General features: G+C 50.1%; 1 protein-coding gene and 1 pseudogene across 1 annotated transcript; one reads left to right on the top strand and one right to left on the bottom strand.

Moving 5' to 3' along the window:
• LOC115315516 overlaps positions 1-3,711 on the top strand; it is a 75,596-nt pseudogene extending 71,885 nt beyond the window's left edge.
• Positions 3,712-7,840: 4,129 nt separating this feature from the next.
• LOC120846974 lies at positions 7,841-8,449 on the bottom strand. The gene has a single exon (XM_040218888.2). The coding sequence runs from the start codon at positions 8,447-8,449 to the stop codon at positions 7,841-7,843; it is 609 nt and encodes a 202-aa protein (XP_040074822.2).
• Between the last annotated feature and the right edge of the window lie 11,688 nt (positions 8,450-20,137).

Genomic DNA, 20,137 nt, shown 5'->3' with positions numbered 1-20,137 from the left:
CAAGAGCGATGGTTGCTTCACCCGCAACAAATGAGGTCAAAAAGTTGATACCGTTCTAATACCCTACTGCGCAAGCGGAGCACGTTCTGTTACTCTAGCACATCCTAAATGATAGAGTCATGGTGATGAATTTTATACGTCGCGTACGGGAAGCTAGCGTGGTGCACAGAGAGGATAGGAGTGTGGCGTCAGTTTTCGGCTGGGACTCGCAGGCACTCAGTGATGACACAAGTTCCGGCCGTATACTGTTGCAGCACTCAGGTGCTGCAACAGTATACGGGGCATTAATCGGAGGCCTACTGGCCTCCGATTAATGCCTCTGTCAGACGGGCACCTAAATCACATTTACCCTAAATGACATTCTGTGGAGATGTCAATTAGGCAGTGCCACACGGCAACTATATTGACATTTGACTTAAATGACATTCGAGCTCAACTGAGTTCTCCCAAACTCATTTACGGCTCGTAAATGTGTAGTCTTGTCAACAGCCGTCAGCAGAAGTTCCGCGAAATGAAATAAAGCATTATAAATAATATAAATACAATTGAAAACAATGCTTGTAGCAATTATTTTTAGAAACAAATGCTTATAACGTGTATATCTTGCACACCTTTTGCGATATATTTGTTTAATATACTCGCGGTCTCAGTTGCCCAGTACGAGCGTAAACTGTCCGTTGTCTGCTAGCTCGCTAATCCGCTCGCTCCTTTACCTCGGTTTAGCTTTCCCAATCCTCTTGCCATTTATCCTTCTCATGTTCTATTTCTTTGGTTTGTATTCTATAATCGTTTTATAGTGTTTTATTGTTGTGTTGTATACATATAAAATCTTTTTGTTGTACGCATAGATTTTATTGTTTTTAAGTCTTTTTAGGAACGCGCGCGAAGTGTAGACCATGTCGAAAGGAGCGAGATCTTCGGCCGCGAAGAAGAGGGAACCGCGCGTCGTATGGGACTCTCAGGAGACCTGGACGTTGATCCGGCTCTGGGAGGGCAGGATGGAAGACCTTCGATGCACCAAGCATAACGGAGGCGTTTACGAAGAGATTGCGGTAAAGCTGCTTCATTGCGGTATCGTGAGGACCAAGGACCACGTCCACAACAAGATAGAAAACCTGACCAACACGTACCGGTAAGATAACTGTAAAGTTGCATGCACCCTGAGAGTAGTATGAGTCAGAGCAGAAAATAAAAATTAAGATGACTTAAATCTTGGCTTAAATCGATTTAAAACGTGATTTAAATATTGCAGTTAAAATTTCCGTTATACGTGCATCAATAGCTTTGCCATAAAGTTGTCACTCATTGCAATTCCATTTTTCAGAAAACATCTGAGGGAGGGGACCACAACGGGTTCCAGCGCAATGAAGTGGCCCTTCCTCTGGGACCTCAACCGACTGTTGGGGTCCCTAGCGCTGAATGACACGACCCTCGTGGATGAGGGTATGGCTTCCAACCGTGCCACACCGGCAATAGTGAAGGTAGATTTGGTTGAAAAAACCCCGAGACTGCGGGTAAACGACACAACACTAAAAGTTTATGCATTTTTTAGTAACAAATGTCAATGTAAAAGTGGCAGTTAGTGGCAAATGCATGAAATTGTTTTTGAAAATTGCCCACCTGGCAAATCGAGGTGCTCCTCTGCTTTGGCTGCTTTTTCGACAAACCGTTGCAAAGCGACGAAACTTTGCACGCGTCTGATGGTGCAGTGTGCCAAAGCTTGATGCGAGAGTTTCAGCTCAAATGGAGCATTGTGGCTGCTTAAAAAATTTGGGGTTCTGCCAGACTATGGCTATAATGTAGTAAGGGTGCATGCTATAGATAAGGCGCCTACTCTACCTCGGGCCCTTCCTGTTTTTCTGCTCTCGGACGTAGCAATCGTCCTTTCCGATGTTTTTGAGAATATGTTCAACCGTTTTGTGGGTGCCTGCTCAATATTTTACGCTACACTCCTTTCCATGCACAGTTTACAATGCTGTCAAAAGTACTGGCACGAGAGCTTGGCTATATCGAATATTTAATTTGCACGAAAGCATGCCCAAATTAATTGCTAATAGAAGTCCCGTGCTTGTGCCAGTATCTTTGAGAGCGCTGAATGCTGTCTCTTAAACGGAGTATAGAGCTATAGCACTTTTGCACTCTTATGCATAAGACTATGCTAGCAATACCTAGCATCAGGATTCTCAACTACAAAGCATTCATGCACAGGGTGGGAGTTCCGTTAGTTTTGAGTACCCCTTGTATAATGGCTTTGGGTGGCACCTAACAGCTTGCTGCATTAAGGTGGCGATGCAAGCGAGTTGGTTCATGACTTCTGAAATTGGAAAACAGCGCGCAAAAAGACGAAGACGACGAGAGAAGAGCACAGGACAAGCGCTGACTATCAACTGAAGTTTTATTAAAAAAGGCTCAAGCAAGAAAACACCACACAGTCAACCAACGCCGAAACAACCAATGGCGTGTCGCTCACCAGTCATCTATAAAATCTATCTCTTTTTTGTGAAGATAAACAGAAGGTTGGCTGACGCAGTGCCCCGCGCCAGCTTTTTCGATAGCATGCGCCTCCAGCACCTCTCTTTGCACTTTTGTGCGCCCCCTGCCAATGATTAAGGTATTTTGGAAGACGGGGTGACACTGGCAGTCTCTGCAATGTACGTACAAGTGACCTTCGGTCATTGACCGCAGGGAATTCGAATGCTCACGCATTCTCTCGTTGACGCAGCGTCCCGATTGTCCAATGTAAACCCGTCCGCATGACAATGGAATTTTGTAGATGACACCCACAACAAGTTAAGAGCGGTTCTCAGGAACCAAAAGTAAAGCCTAAACAAAGGCCTCAGGTTGTCCCATATTTACCTGCGGTCAATTCCCTGCGGTCAATGACCGGAGGTCACTTGTACGTACGTACATTGCAGAGACTGCCAGTGTCACCCCGTCTTCCGAAATACCTTAATCATTGGCAGGGGGCGCACAAAAGTGCAAAGAGAGGTGCTGGTGGCGCATGCTATCGAAAAAGCTGGCGCGGGGCACTGCGTCAGCCAACCTTCTGTTTATCTTCACAAAAAAGAGATAGATTTTATAGATGACTGGTGAGCGACACGCCATTGGTTGTTTCGGCGTTAGTTGACTGTGTGGTGTTTTCTTGCTTGAGCCTTTTTTAATAAAACTTCAGTTGATAGTCAGCGCTTGTCCTGTGCTCTTCTCTCGTCGTCTTCGTCTTTTTGCGCGCTGTTTTCCAATTTCAGAAAGCTTGCTGCAGTCTCTTGTAGCTTAACAGGAAAAACTACTTGTGTGGTATTCCTCTCAGTTGCTCTCCCACATGCAAGAAGGAAGCATGGTCGACGCAGACTACTTCGAGGAGCCCGTCGAGGAACCTGGAGAGGAGCTGCACGGCGAGGAAAGTCAAGTCGCCAGCACCCCCGCCACTACAAGTGTCAGCAGGCCGGGGCCCAGCAGCGTCAATGGCACGAGCAACGTGCCACCAATACCACAAAAAAGGAAGAGGCCCGCAAGCTCCCAGCACCGCATACATTAAAACGGTGATCGATGAGCAGAGGCTGCTCAGGCAGAGTTTTGAGGCTTCGAGGGGGGAGAGAGTTCACCCTTCGCGAGCGGGGAATCGTCGGAATCGTCCTGCAGGGAACTGCCATCAAGGTGCAGCAGGAGCTTGCGGCTGCATTGATGGCTTTAATGAATAAAAATGTCACATAAACTGCCATGCAAGCTGTCCCGGTGTGCATTTATGTTACATTCAAGAGTAGCTGCCTCGGTGGCTCCAGAGCAGAACGTTTTCCTGCATATCCCCAGTTGGCGGGAGCTAATCCTGTCCGTGGTGTGTGCAATCTGACAGAGGCCTAATGCGGAGAGGGCGCTGTGTAACCGAGATTTCGGTTGTACCTCAAGGTCCCTAGGTGACCTACACTTATCCCCAGTTTTTTCATTAAGTTGTGCCAGATGCCTCTGATTGGTTTGGCAAATAGAGAGCCACCAAATAGAATTCTTGGTATTCAATATTTAAATATACATTTGACTTTTTTCCAACCATTTGGGAATATTCGATTTCATTCAAGCTGAAATCCTACTATTCGCACACCCATACTTCTTTTCCTTGCAACTCTCCTGGTAATCAACAGTAGAAGGAATCCCCCGAACAAGTGCTGGTATTTCTTGTACTGCAGCAGTGACCCTTTCAGACGATATTTTGTTTTATAAGCTTCGTTTCATTGCACAAAGTAGCTATGAGTGATGCTTGAACTTATATTCGGGCGGTCAATGCCTTAAAATGTATTAAAATTGTGTTATAAAAGCCACAAGAAAGCATACAGAAGGCTAAGCATAAGGACCGAAACATGAGACTTCACTTGGGACACAGGAGTTGACAGCAAGTCTTACACTCCAAAGCCAGATTTGTTCGGCTCTTAATAGGGCCTTTTGTTCTTCAGGCACTGGAAAGCAGTATTGCGGAATGGGCACCCCCATTCCATTCCAATTCCAATCCGGGGAATTAGAGTTTTCGATAATTCAATTCCTTTCAATTCTTAGGAATGGAGACACTGAGCCCATTCCCACTCCTGGAATGGCTAAATCGTTCCATTCCATTCCTTTAATTCCTAAACTTAAAAATTGGCACTTGACAGCTACATTTTGTTGCAGGCATAAGCAGCATAAAGCTGACATTATCAAATGCAGAGACAATTGCAAAAAAAAATAAAAAAAAGCTAAATTCCTTAAAAAAGCACTGATTTTTACTAAGCGGACCGCTGGTGGCAGAAAGTGTTTATTTACAATGTACTGCAAACATCTAGAAAGCCCCTTGATATGTCAATTCTTGTTTAAGACATCGGTCTCGCGACCACGTCGCTCGCAACAAACAGCAAAACTTAAATTCACTCATTTTCTTTTCTTTTTTTAACTTTTTTTACATTTGACTTTTAAGACATACGCGGCCAGCGTGTTTGTTTGATAAGACCATAAACAAATATCCAGTTCGTGCGTGGCACAGGAATAAGCTATATTACTGTATTCTTCAAGTACAGCAACACGGCTAGTACACTGCTGGAAGCGACTTCATGCACAGCGGCAGAACACATCCTCTGACAAAATGCAACCTCTGCGGCGCAGCACGAGGGACCGTATAGACCATGTCACGAAACCTGTTTTGAAACGCATAAGTTCACGCTTGCTTTACGAATCTGGATATTTCTTATCATATTCAATTCAATTTTTGGCTGGTTCGCCTGCCCTCTTCCACCCTTCGCATACTCATTCTCGTGTATCCCCTTCAGACGGCGAATAAAGTTCGATGATATACGCCGACTGCACCGTGTATAGTTTCGCTGCACAACTTTCAGCGTGCAGCTTGTTTATTTTCTTCGCGACTAATGTGGAGAAATGTCTTCTACGATGCCATGACTCAATCTGTATTTATCTTGTCTTGTCGTCCGAATTGTGATGTTCCTCTTCGCGCTGATCGAGTGGCGGGTTCAGGCAGCAGACGGTACCAACAGATTCAATCTTCTACCTCGGTGTCGGTTGTTCGGGTAGTGGCGACGAGTCGGGAAGTCAGCGTTGACAAAGCTCTTCACATCAAGATACAATTAACGGGGTAATACCGCACCGTTCGAATTGACATTCCTGGTGTTTCCTCATTAACACCGTTTAACTGACTTCTCACCGCCTCATATAGGGTCCAGGACAAGAAGCACGAATGCAGACCAGACAGCCGAGACGCGCGGAAGCCAAAACCTCAGTGGCAGCTAGCACCCAGCTCTCCTTCTCAGTTGCCCTCACAGCAACGTTCGCACCTCGTCTGGCGCGGGACGGTCTTTCTGCAGGTCTAGTCATTTCGGTCACACCAAGAGCGGCGACGATAGTCTACTTCACCTTACGATGGACCTCAACAGACAGCACGAGAGCCATCGAAACCAATCCAGTGCTTTCCGAGTGCTGCGTCACCCTGCAGTCCCGCTCACCAGGGATTTCCCTAGACCCCCCTAGGGGGGGGGGGGTTGAGACCCCCCCCCCTAGATTTCCTGGACACCCCCCCCCTTGAATCTAAAAAAAAATTGAAAAGGAAAAAATAAAATAAAATATTTTTCTTTTCAGATTAAGTAGAAAACACCACCTCTCAGGTAAGACCATAGAGAAATGGAAACATACATTACGGGTATGAGCATTTGGTTAATAGACGTCTGTAATTTAGCTAGTGGACTAAAAAAGAAACAGGTTTATATTTTATCTCCCCTCACCTCGCATCGCCACCTCCCCCCCCCCCCCCCCCCCCCCCCCCGAGCCATTGGGACACCTTCCCTAGATTAGAATCCGGGGGAAACCCCTGCCGCTCACGGTACTGAATTGCCTAGGGTGACTCGTAGCGTCCGCAGCGGTCCATCGCAAGTTGAAACAAAGTATGCAGAGACTAAAGTCAAGGCAAATGAGCAGGAATCCGCTAGCTTGCTTGTAACCCCAAGCCGCTAAAACATAAAACACAGGAAACAAGCATCGGAAAAAAGACCAAGTAATAGGCGGACATACAATACAAATGCAGTACAAAAAAAAAAACAGCAAAAAAACAAGGCTCTGAGCAAAGCGCAAGAAGAGGGCAGTGAATCTCGCTTTGTTTTAATGCCGAAGCAAACCCACATTTCGCACTTCAATAGAGTGCGCACAAATGAACGTGGAAGGCAGCAGGGTTGGCTGCCTGCTAAACAACGCGCCTCGAACTATAAGAAAACAATAGCTGATCATCTTTCGACGGCGCCCAAGTCAACGAGTTATCAGAGCTGTGCGAGTTATGAGCCGCTTCTGCTCCCAGATCTCAGTCTGTGCGCGCGCGTGCATTCAACAAGCCGTCGCAACAACAACAAAAAAATTATGACAAGAAGTACGTTGAGGAGTTGTGCATGGCGGTTTCTTTCTTTGCCGCTCCCTTTTCTTTTGCTTGGTGCTTGGTTTCTTGTTTCTGTCTCGCGTAACACTATCGAAGCCCGACGCCTGCGCGTCCGTGAAAGGCGCCACGCAGGGCCGTACCCAGAAAACCATTTCGGGGGGGGGGGGGGGGGGGGGGGGGGGCGGGTTTCGGGGACAACGGCGGCCATTTTGAAAGTGTCTATTGTCTTATTTTCGCCTATGAATCATGTGCATCGGTGGCATATAATGGAGAGTTACAGCAAACCGGAGAACCGGTCCCGGTTTGGTACCCGGTAGCCGACCGGCGCCACTGCGCGTGCGCAGAAGTGGAGATTAAAATCGGCTGGCTGCCAGTGCACCGACCAGGGCCGTACCCAGAGAAACATTTCGGGGAGGGTCAGAACCCCCTAACCCGCCCCCCCCTGGTTCCGGCCCTGGCCGCCACGTTACCCCCCCCTTCCCCCTTTGCTTTTTGCTTTGACGCTTGTTTTTTTGTATTGCATTTTGTTGGCGTATGAGTCTGTTAGGGCTCCTCGCGGGCTAGAAGTTTCCCGCTCATTTTATTTCTGAGCAACTGACTCACTGACTGGCTCGGTTTAGCTAACCGTAAAAACTAAAAAAAAAAACAAAAAAAAAAAACCCGTGCCCATTCTATTTCCATTTCATTCCGGGCAAAAGGCACCTAATTCCATTCCCATTCCATTCCGGGCAAAAGGCACCTAATTCCATTCCCATTCCATTCCCTTCAACGTTGCCGCCATTCCATTCCCATTCCATTCCGGGGTCGTGAAAATGCGGAATGATTCCGGGAATCATTCCAACTCCGGAGTGGCAACTCCGCAACACTGCTGGAAAGTGCCCTCGTAGCTTGGGGTCTGTGGTCTTGGTCTTTCTGTTGCTGAAAGCAAGAGCAGCCGTTTGAGCTCTTCTTCTATACCATCTCCCTCGAGCGTTGGTGTAGATATCCCGAAATGGCGTCCCTGACGCTCTGCCCGTTGTCTGCCTCGGCATCTTTGGTGCACACCGGTAGCAGATTGATTCTGTCCTCCGTCGCCACATCGCTGAGCCACTGGGGCTTGACAACGTCGTTGAAATGTTCGCACACATTGTTTAAAATGCAGCAGGCGCGCACAACAAGTCGGGCGTTGTCCACCCCGCACTCCATCCTCTTCATAATGAAGCGGAATCGGGCCTTGACCCTTCCGAAGGCGTTCTCCACGACTCGGCGAGCAGACGACAGCTGTCGGTTGAAGCCTTCCTGTGGAGAGCCTTTCTTAACGTCCTTGCGAGGGTACGGCTTGAGCATGTTGGGCGTCAAAGGGAATGCCTGGTCACACAGGATCAGGGGCGGCACGGTGGTCCCGTTGACGGTGACCATGGGCATCTGCAGCGTTGGTCCTTGTAGAACAGCCTCCAAAGCCGACCTCCGGTACACATGTGCGTCGTGGCACCGCTCTGGTGTCCCGATGTTCACATACCGGAACCGGTAGCGGTGGTCTACGAGGGCCAGCAGGATGATGCTACACCTGGATACAAACATTGCAAGGCAAATATCAGCTCCGTGGGTGTTGAATATATCATGCTGTAGTCATGCCGTTCTTAAAATTGGAGATTCAAAAGGGAAGTAGACAGCACCAGCACAATTCGTTAAAACTCCGCAGAACAGAGGTGTACATAGCTTCTAAACATCACATTAAAAGTGTAAAAAGCTGGCTATCAGTTACTGGCATCTCATATTCATGAATAGCTATTCCATAACTTCCATGTAATCAAACATGTGTAGCTTATATCACCATATTAGAATTTATGAGGAAAAATGTTTGGTCCATCTACATTTTATTCAAATCGAAACCTTTGAAACCAATCGCCGTGCAAGTCTGCTTGCGTTTTGCGCACCTCGTGCGTTTGTTTGCTCCCAAAATGTACCCACGTGGGTTTCTTTCCCCTCGACCAATGACGGCACGAGTTGGCTGCCTCATCATCGCAAATTTTCTATGAGTTCTCTCCGTTGCCCTTTGCTTGGCGTGCCCATCTTTATGTTTCCATGCCTCAAAGACGCATTTCAGAACACTTGCTAGCAGTAACAAGTTTGCATCATTCAGTTTGGCCAGCTTTATTGAATTTGTTTACTGATAGGAATTCACACTCAATATTTAATATAGAAATTGTTTTTTCTTCTTTTTTGTTGCAATTATCAGTTTGAAAACAGATGCCAGACTTTCTAAAGGGCCAGGAAGTTCAACGTATATCGTACATGTACTAGCAGTCTATAGATGATGACACATTGTCCTTGAAGTAAAGGTTACCTACCAGCCCTTGTAGTTGTGGTAGTCTAGTCGCTCGCGTTGACCTTCGGTGGTAAGATGGGGAAGTGGCAGCCGTCCAGCGCCCCTATGCCCTGGGGAAACTCCAGAGCAGCTTGGAACTCCCGAATGTGGTCCGGAAACTCAGCGGCGCTCACCATCTTGAGCCAGTCTTGCTCGAGGACGGACACAACTACCTTACAGAACTCCCTGCAGTTCTCGTTTACGGTGGACCGTCCCAGGCCGAACAAGTTGGCGATGGTGCGGTCTTCTGCGCTCGACCACAACTTGTACAGCGCAGCACCAACTCTCTTCTCCACCGGAATGGTAGAACGCATGTCGGTAACTTCGCATTCGATGTGGGGCCGACACACGTCCACCAGGTACCTCAACGTAACCGGCTTGACACGGAAGGACAGCTTGAAGAAGTGCTCCGGCAAGTGGGGTAGTGTGTCCTCAAACCAGCGCTCGTTCCTCCTGAACGCTTGGATGCTCCGTGGAATGAGGCTTGAAGCTTCAACGGCAGCGAACATCAGGTCGTTGCTAAGGAGCCTTTTTTGAAGGCGGACGTTTTCTGCACTGGCAGATCGTATGTCGGCCCTCAGCAGCGGCAGGGCACTCTGTTGTTGTGCGCACAAACACATCAGGAACGCAAACCGACGTTCCGGATCCATCGCTCTACGATCATTGTCGTCAGCAGGGTCCATCGCTACAGGGTCACGGTTTTCGCGTAAATCGATCGCAGACGTAAACGTCAACAGGGTACACGAATCCGGCGAAAACGAAAGAGCTCGAAGAACAACGGCGAGCAAGACGCACTGAGTTCCGAAAGCAGACGAACCAAGCGGCGGAACGGATACGGCTACGGATGACTTGGGACCGCAGACGTCGTGTCATAGTTGCCACAAAACACCTTGTCTCCGTCAAAACGCGTACTTATTTATATCACCGTGTTTGAATTCTATGTTCTGTAAGTTTATTACATTTTATTTGCTTAGTAAACAATAAAATAAGCACTAGTGTGCCGGGTTAACCATAATGCAAACGCTACATTGCTAGGTTAACAACAGACCGCTATCGTGATAGACATCACCCCATAGAGTTATTATAATAAACGCTAGAGGCTCAGCTGGCGCTAGTGTCTACGGGACTTCCGGTTGCGAATTGAAGCAGACAGCATGCAGTCTAGTTCTTCAGTCTTCCTGTGTATTCCTATGGGAAAACGCGCTTGAATTTTGTCTCGTCGCCGGAAAATAACATGAATAACGCTTGTTATTTCCGTTGTACCGGATAGTATGCACCTTTGCTACTGTTGTGAAGGTGTTATTGTTTTAGTTGCAGCATTTTTCTTTTACCACTGAACGATGTTAATCTTCGCTATATTTCAGGCCCAAACCTCTGTTCCATGGCAGGTATGCAGAAACGACCGACGATTCTAAGCAATATAACGATCGAAAGGAATGTAGAATGTGTTCAAAGTCCGCCAGCATTCCGTTGGTGCTTATATATTGCTAATATGCCTTTCCTCTCAATATAAGAAAATGACCCCGTCGTGCATCTTTACGTGTGGCTAAAAAAACGTTCGAAACGTAAAGAATAAATTACGCGGGCTACAAAAGGTGTGTTTTCTTATTATTTCCTATGTCGGGCAGTTTTTATCGCGCACCTGTTCTCTGGCTTTCCCCTATTTGCAAGATTTGGAGCGTGCGGGTGATGATTTGAGAACAGAACAAGCATCTTCACACGTATTCATTCGAAGAAAGAATAAAGCAGTCCTTGTTTATGGCAAATCGGACTATATTACGTGAGTTTAATTTTTTTTTTGTCGTCTGCAAGCACAAGGAGTTACTTATCCAGTGTTACTGCTTAGTTCCTGCCGTCTCTCTTGGTTTTCCACATGTCCTCCGTTCGTTTGGCACGTATATCCCCCATGCTGGAAAGCGTCGACGCCGTGTTCGCGCTAACAGTGTCCAGGGTGTCGAACCGGAACCGAACCGAACCGAACACCGGAACAAAACCGTTATTTTTAGCCGAACCGGAACTGAACCGAACCGAAATCTTCGCCGCCATCTTGGGACTGAACCGGAACCGAACCAAAAAAAAATATAACGGTAACCGGTTCAAAACGGTTCAAGGTAATTTCTTTTTTTCTTTTTTGTTAGTATTACTCAATGAACGTATGGGAATGAAAAAAATGTGTTGATCAAATCGTCATATACAGAATTGCAATGTATGGTAAATTGTGGGTTTTCGTGGCGCTTTTGTAATGGCACTATGATTAACCATGTGTCAAGTTGTTACGTGACGTCATGGTGTCAATACATGTTGTCAAATAATGTCGCGTGACCCCGTGACGTCACAGGACTGACAGCGTCAACTCGATTTAATTTAAGGAAGTCACTAAATGTGACTTCCTGAACCTTGTTGACAGCGTGACGTAACATGACATCACGATTTCGCACCGAGAGTCACGTGACACGGTGACGTAAGCGATTTTCATACCCCCGAGTCGAGTGTTCGGGTTCATGACAATCAGCATCGCCAAACATTCGGGTAACGGATCATGTCAATTAAATATGATAATAGCCCGGCTCTAACAATATCTGAAACTCAGCCCAAGCTTTTGCTTTCCAAACCCTAGCCGCCTAAGGCATGACTATGGTGATCACTGAAGGTATCATCTATATATATGTGTAATTAGCGTCAGATCACGTGGCTGCTTGTTCAAATTGCGAGTTGCGGAGGGGATCGACAGCTGTCTCTTTCCTTTATTTTTTATGCATCTGCTATTGCGCGGACTGGAAAACTAATGGATGTTTTCGCAAGCTATCAACGTCAGGGGTTACTTCTTAACAGTCTTTATTGAAAGTAGAAAGAAAAATGTTGCAAGACCAATTTTACGTCATTGAGGCACCCAAACATTTTTTCGTTGTTGCATAACTGCATCTGAAAGATGTCCCCAAGAATAGAAGTATTGAAATGACTAAATGCGACTTATTAATGTGACGTTACATAGAACTACATGAGTGTACAGAAGGAATACCAAAAAAAAAAAGATTTCGGTGACCTCTGAGGGACAGCCGAACGTTGGCAGTCGCTGTAAGTCTCACATGAGCGTCGTTCTCAAGTTATTTCCCAAGTTTCGACCCCCTCTGTATTTTGCTTAAAGGAGCTACAAAAAGATTTATATGCGTCACTAAATACTGTCACGGGTGGTGACCAAAAGAAAACAGGAAATAAACAAGAAGAAATAAACGTTTAATGTGGCGAACTTGTGCCAAAAATAAAAGAGTACAAAAGATAATAACAGAGCGTCGCGGGCGTCGAAGTCGGCGTGGCAGCAGAGTCGAACGCTGGGGCGAGACTGACTCGACAAGGTCGCGGGCGGCCTCTTATCTAGAGTGCGCCGCTATCTCGAAGATTCGGCGAAAGCGGTTCGAGCGTCGCGTGATCGGGGCGAGAATGAACACGCACTTTCTAGAAAACAAAAGCAGGGATAAATGATAGAAGTTACGTGCGGTACATGAAGAAACGGGAACTTTCTGGAGGACCGTGACCGAGCGTTGCTTTCTCAGCCTTGCGCGCGGCATTACTCCCCCCTTTAAAAGTGCATCGCCCCGATGCAGTGTAAAACAAATCAAAATAAAAAAGAACGATAAACTAAAGAGTCTTTTGGAGCACAAAAGGTCCACAGTCCTATTGAGCGTAGTACGGCTTCAGGCGCACGACGTGGACGACCTCAGGTCGTGGTGGGCGGCGTGACAATGTTCGTGTTCCGTCGGGCATCACCTCGTAGTTCAGTTCGCCGAGGCGACGAAGTACCTTGTATGGTCCAAAGTACCGTTTCAGCAGTTTCTCACTGAGGCCGCGGCGACGGGTGGGCGTCCATACCCATACCCTATCTCCGGGCTGGAAGTGGACGTCCCTGCGACGAAGGTTGTAGCGGCCGGCGTCGACGCGTTGCTGGTCTTGAATCAGGAGTCGGGCGAGCTGGCGAACTTCTTCGGCGCGTTGAGCAACCGCCTGGGCGTCGTCGCTCTCGTTGTCAGATGGCTCATGGGGCAGCATGGCGTCCAGCATGGTCGTTACCTTCAGACCATGTACCAGCTGGAAAGGGGTGAATCCAGTGGTCTCTTGAACCGCCGTATTGTAGGCGAACGTGACGTAGGGCAGCACCTCGTCCCACGTCTTGTGCTCTACGTCGACGTACATAGAGATCATATCGGCGATTGTCTTGTTGAGTCGCTCCGTCAGCCCGTTGGTCTGCGGGTGGTACGCTGTGGTGCGGCGATGGCTGGTGTGGCTGAGACGAAGGACTTCTTGCGTCAGCTGGGCCATGAATGATGATCCACGGTCTGAGATCAGGACTTCGGGAGCGCCGTGCCGGAGGACGATGGATTCAATGAAAAACTTGGCAACTTCCACAGCAGTTCCGGAAGGAAGGGCTTTCGTTTCGGCATACCGCGTGAGATAATCTGTGGCGACGATGATCCAGCGACTTCCCGACGTCGACGGCGGAAAAGGGCCAAGTAGATCCATTCCGATCTGCTGGAAGGGTGCTGTTGGCGGAGGAATTGACTGCAAGAGTCCGGCCGGCCTCGTCGGAGGTTTCTTTCGTCGCTGGCATTCATGACATGATCGCGTGTACAGGTGGACGGTTTTGGGGAGCTTGGGCCAGTAATACTTTTCACGAATACGTGCCAGGGTCCGGCTGTAACCAAGGTGTCCGGACGTCGGGTCGTCGTGGCAGGCTTGAAAGATCTCCTCCCGAAGCTCGGTCGGGATTACCAGCAGCCATGGCGAGTTGTTGTTCCCGAAGTTCTCTTTGTAGAGTACACCTTGTCTAATGGCGAAGGTCGGCAGCGCTCGAGAAAAAACACGTGGCATCGCACTCCCGCGCCCTTCCAGGTGCTCTATTAGTGCGCGCAGCTCAGGATCGTCTCGTTGACGCCGGGCCATGTCGTCGATGTTCACTGCGCCCAGAAAACTCTCGTCGTCATCGTCGTCGCTGCTGCCGGAAGGTGTTGCGACGGGAGCTCTGGACAGGCAGTCGGCGTCGCTGTGCTTGCGGCCTGACTTGTAGACGACGGTCATGTTGAACTCTTGTAGTCGGAGACTCCACCGCGCGAGGCGTCCTGACGGGTCCTTGAGGTTCGCAAGCCAGCAGAGCGAGTGGTGGTCCGTGACTACCCGGAGCGGGCTCCCGTATAAGTACGGACGAAACTTCGTGATTGCCCAGACGACCGCAAGGCATTCTTTCTCAGTCGTGGAGTAATTTCTCTCCGCCTTGGTCAATGTCCGACTTGCGTAGGCGATGACTCGCTCGGTGCCTTCTTGTACTTGAACCCAAACCGCGCCAAGCCCTGCGTTACTTGCGTCCGTGTGAATCTCGGTTTCCGCATCCTGGTCGAAATGTCCAAGAACAGGAGGAGTCTGTAGTCGTCGCTTCAGCTCGTCAAATGCCTGCTGCTGTTCATCGGCCCATTCGAACTTCTCGGCGTCCTTTGTGAGGTGTGTGAGCGGTGCGGAAATTCTTGCGAAATCTCGAACGAAGCGCCGATAGTAGGCACATAGCCCAAGGAACCTTCGGACGGCCTTCTTGTCTCTTGGCGCTGGAAATGCTGCGACGGCACGAGTCTTCTCGGGGTCTGGGCGGACACCTTCGTTACTAACCACGTGGCCGAGGAACTTCAGTTCGTCATAAGCGAACCGACACTTTGACGGCTTCAGGGTGAGTCCGGCGGTCCGTATGGCTTGGAGAACTGCTCGGAGTCGTCGCAAGTGCTCGTCGAAGTCGCTGGAAAACACGACGACGTCGTCGAGGTAGACGAGACAGCTCTGCCACTTTAGTCCTGCCAGTACGGTGTCCATGACACGTTGGAAAGTTGCTGGCGCCGTGCACAGTCCGAAGGGCATCACTTTGAACTCGTACAGTCCATCCGGCGTGACGAAGGCTGTCTTTTCTCGGTCCCTTTCGTCGACTTCGATCTGCCAGTAGCCGCTCTTCAGGTCCATCGATGAGAAATGTCGAGAGTGGCGCAGCCGGTCTAGAGTGTCGTCGATGCGGGGGAGTGGGTAGACGTCTTTCTTCGTCACCGTGTTCAGCTGCCAGTAGTCTACACAGAACCTAAGCGTCCCGTCTTTCTTCTTAACCAGTACGACTGGAGAGGCCCAAGGACTGCTTGAAGGTTGAATTATGTCGTCGTTCAGCATTTCTTGAACTTGCTCCTGGATCGCCTGCCTTTCTTTAACGGAGAATCTGTATGGCGATCGATGCACCGGGCGCGCGTCGTCCTCGGTAACGATGCGGTGCTTCGCAACGGTGGTTTGGCGCACCTTCGACGACGTGGCAAAGCAGTCGCGGTATTCGGCGAGAAGGTTAATCAACTGTCGTCGTTTCGGGCCCGGGAGTTTAGAGTCAATGTCGAGCTGCGCTGGCGACGCACTGTCTTGCTGAGGTGGCGAGAATTCGTCAGTAATGGCGGCGACAGCGGCGGAGTTTTGGAGTTCCTCGACCTGGCCCACGGCTGCACCTTTTGTGAGGTGTTGCGCTTCATTTCGGAAGTTCGTGACGAGGACCACAGTGCGGCCATCCTGAAGTTCAGCAACTCCTCTTGCGACGCCTATTCCTCTTCCCAGAAGACACTGGAGGCTTCCTTCGAGCAGAACTTCGCCGCAGAAATCTTCGGTGATCCCGACGGGTACGAAAACACTCGACCGCGGCGGTAAGTTCACGTGGCTGGCGAGGACTCGGACCGCAGATGACGTCGCTTTGGGTTCCTCCGGTGGTGAAACAGGCTTTCGCAGCGTCAACCGGTTTGCTCCGAGGTCGATGACGGCGCCATACTCGCAGAGGAAGTCCATTCCGAGGATAACGTCCCTCGAACAGTCTTGCAGAACGACGAACTTTACAGGGCACGTCTCACCGTGGATCTCGACGCGAGCGGTGCATCGACCGACTGGTGTGATGAGGTGCCCACCGGCGGTTCGTATTTGAGGTCCATCCCACGGCGTCGTGACTTTTCGAAGGCGGCGGGAGAGCCTCCCACTCAAAACTGAGTAGTCTGCTCCGGTGTCCACGAGTGCCGATGCGTCGTGGCCGTCGATGATGACGTTTAGGTTGTTGGACACCGTTTCAGGAGCGTCGTTTCGGTCTCCGGTAGCGTTCGAGTGGGGGCCCTCCGACGTTCGTGGAGGATCTTGGCGTCGGTCGTCTTCGGCAACTCCACCTCCAGGGGTTGCCGCGCCTAGTTTCCCCGGCGTGGAGCGAGGGGTGACAGGCTTTCACGTCGGGGTCGGTGCATCGGCGAAGCCGGACGTCGTGGTGACGGCGACCGGAACTCTCGGCGTGACGCAGGCTCGGGGGACTGGGGTCGTCGCAGGTACTCGTCGATCTCCCGAGGGCGTTCACCATACCGGGGGCGCGGGTCGCTTGGATGGAATCCGCGCAGCCCGAGTCGTCGGTATGGGCATCGGCGGTACACATGGTCAGCTTCCCCGCAGTGGTAACACAGCGGGCGTCGGTCGGCCGTCCTCCAGACGTCTGTCTTCCTCGGCGCAGGTCGCTCTGGGGGAACGTGCGCCTGATCTTCCGGCCGTCGGGGGTACTGCGGCGTTGGGGCGTCTCTTCGGGGTGGCGCCGTGGCTTGGCGGGAAGCTTGCGGCGGTCGTCGGGCCATGGCGGCGTAGCTCAACGTCGGTTCCTCCGGTGCCACCCTGGTGACGGGAACCTCTGGTTGGAGCGCGCGATGCACTTCTTCTCGGACAGCCTCGGCGATGGAAATGGTTGGCGGACGGCTGGTGGTTGGCAGCAACCTTCGCAGTTCCTCCCGGACAACCTCCCGGATAATTTCGCGGATGTCCGTACCAGGCACGTTTTCACCGCTAAGCAGCGCGGTTGCAGTGACGCTTGGCTGCCGCTGGTAGTGGGAAGCGCGCGCTTGGAGGGCGCGCTCGATGTTTGTCGCCTCGCTGACGAAGGCGTCAACGGTTGCCGGCGGGTTGCGGACGAGGCCTCCGAAGATGTCGTCCTTCACGCCCCGCATCAAAATGCGCAGCTTCTTTCCCTCGGTGGCCTGAGGATCGGCGCGGGAGCTCAGGCGGAGCACGTCTTCCACAAAGCTCGTGACGCTTTCATTGGGGCCCTGGGTCCTGGTTCGCAGTAGGTCCTCGGCTCTCTCTCGGCGGTGGTGGTTGACGAACGTTGCCTTCAGGTCGGTCTTGAAGATGTCCCACGACGTCAAAGAGGACTCATGGTTCTCGTACCAGTGCTTGGCGGTTCCCTCAAGCGAGAAGTAAACGTTGTGCAGGCGTTGCTCGTCGGTCCAGCCATTGTGGCGGGCAACGCGTTCATACTGGTCAATCCAGTCTTCGACGTCTTCGTAGAGTTCACCGTGGAAGGGGGCAGCCGTCCGCGGTGCGACGGGCATGTAGACGACGGGAGAAGCGGCGGGGGCTTGCGACTGGTTGGCCATCGTCGTCTTCTGCGGCTTGGGCTTGTCCAGGAGCAAACCGTACTCAGGATCCTCTCCCTTGGTGCGGCGGCTGGTCCGAATTTCAGGTTCTGCGGTGAGTGGTCTTCTCACCGAGCCGGGAATCGGACTTGCACTGCGGTCCCTTGGAGGAGAACGCTGCACGGGCATGCGGTACCCCGCACCTCCACCAAAATGTCACGGGTGGTGACCAAAAGAAAACAGGCAATAAACAAGAAGAAATAAACGTTTAATGTGGCGAACTTGTGCCAAAAATAAAAGAGTACAAAAGATAATAACAGAGCGTCGCGGGCGTCGAAGTCGGCGTGGCAGCAGAGTCGAACGCTGGGGCGAGACTGACTCGACAAGGTCGCGGGCGGCCTCTTATCTAGAGTGCGCCGCTATCTCGAAGATTCGGCGAAAGCGGTTCGAGCGTCGCGTGATCGGGGCGAGAATGAACACGCACTTTCTAGAAAACAAAAGCAGGGATAAATGATAGAAGTTACGTGCGGTACATGAAGAAACGGGAACTTTCTGGAGGACCGTGACCGAGCGTTGCTTTCTCAGCCTTGCGCGCGGCAATACTACTCAGGATCACCCCCTAACGTTAATAACTGATTAAACTTGGCTTTGTTCTTTTTTCTAGGCAATGGCAGTCACCAAAAAATTAGAGAAATATGAGCATCCTTCATCCCCCCCACTCGGAACCAGAAGCGGCCACGTGGCCTGGTGCCTGTCTTATGCCGCCAACGTTAATCATACCGCCGCGCTGGGGTTTTAAAGGAAAAACAACGCGTGCCGGGGGGGGGGGGGGGGGGGGGGGGGGGGGCAGCTCCCGGCATTGTTAGGGTTCGGCTATTCTCGTCACCGGGGTGGTTGGACACGAGCCACTACTCGAGTGGCTCGATGACATCGATTGTCACCAGCCGAAGTCGAGCGCTCATGCAGTTTTCGTGTCCAATCCATAAGCCGCGCTCGACTGTCGTCAGGCGGGTGGTTTTGATCCCACAATTACGACATCAATCTTTGCGAAGGCAAGACTGAAATAAATAGTCTCATTTTATCTTCGCAACTTCACCGCGACAAAAAAGCTTCTGAATCAGTGGCGGCCTGTGCCAGTAAACTTGGGCCAGACTAGGACAAGTGCACCTCCGCAAAGGCATGAAAATTCTAACCCAATATCGTTTTATGACCCCTTTAAACTTCACGGGGTGCAAAATAAAAGCAATGAAGGGTTGCTGGTAATAGGTGACCAATAAAACTGTCGAACTAGCACACACAAACGGAGGAGGCAACCCCTCAGGAATACTTTCAGCCTTTCTACTCTGGTGATGAAGGAAGACCATCGAAGATGTGCTATGGTGGGAATGAAGTAATGGCCGGCCGCAATTTGGCAAGACAGAGTAGAACAACTGGAGAGGTTAACGCAATCTATGCGCGGCGGCGGCAACCAGATAATCGGCAAGTCGGTTGTCTGGTTGCCGTCGTCACTTATAGATGGCGGTAGCTGTCCAGAGTTTAGTGTCATTATTTTTTTGCTGAGGACACGATACTGGGGAAACTATCCCTTAACAGCTCCGCTGTAAAAAGAATTGTGTGTGTGTGTGTGCGTGAGTGCGTGCGTGTGTTTGGGGGGGGGGGGGGAGAGGATTAGTTTTAAAAATATACTGTGTTGTAAAGGGTCCTAATCCCCGCGACTTCGGCGCACACCAAAAAGCGTGGCCCCAGAAACTTCTTTTTTGCAAAAACGTTCTTGCCAAAAAAAAGTTTTTGTGGTGCCAGACGCTCGCGCCGTTTCTCACGACGATGCACTAAAAATAATAATACGCGCCTTTCATATACTTGGCTTTCACTGAACTTGAACCTCCTGCAGCGTGTATTTTGCACCATCGAATTCGATTTTCTCAACAAGAAGAAATCACAATAACCACCAGCCTATAGTGTGATGACGTCACGCGCATACCATGTTAAACAGCTCGGATTGCTGGTAAAATCTGATGTTCGCAACACTAGCAATAGATGTCCTAATTGTAAAGTTGTGCAGTACTTATAGTAGTCTCGCGATGATATATGGCAGCCTAGAGAAATGTTAGAGCGCATGATTATTCAAGCAACGTTTTGTAAAGTGCCCAAAAAGAAGTGGAGGTAAAACCTGATATAACGTTAGCCTCCCGAGGCAGTATTTCGCGAAGTTTCGAGCTTATGCAAGCTGATGAAATGCGATTTATACGGAGATTTTAAGAATCTTTGTTTGTCCTTGACCCTTTTTATGTAAAATTATGAATTTCATTGCGTGCATCTTTACGCATCTCTTTTTGCAGTCAGGCTTCTGGAAGGGGTTATTTTGAAAAATAACATGAATTATCTCCTTCTTTTTGCACATTTCGTGTATCTGACTTCCAATCTATCATGTGAGTACGGAGTCCTTTTTGGCGTACCCTGCAACCCGATGTT

Source organism: Ixodes scapularis, unplaced genomic scaffold (assembly GCF_016920785.2).
Source record: "Ixodes scapularis isolate PalLabHiFi unplaced genomic scaffold, ASM1692078v2 PGA_scaffold1__304_contigs__length_218370807, whole genome shotgun sequence".
NCBI classification, from domain to species: domain Eukaryota; kingdom Metazoa; phylum Arthropoda; class Arachnida; order Ixodida; family Ixodidae; genus Ixodes; species Ixodes scapularis.
The sequence above is the reverse complement of the archived record's forward strand: the minus strand, read 5'-3'. Positions and strand labels throughout refer to the sequence as shown.

Coding starts and splice junctions, on each gene's coding strand:
- LOC120846974 (XM_040218888.2), bottom strand. CDS start 8,449: ATGTTTGTATCCAGGTGTAGCATCATCCTGCTGGCCCTCGTAGACCAC.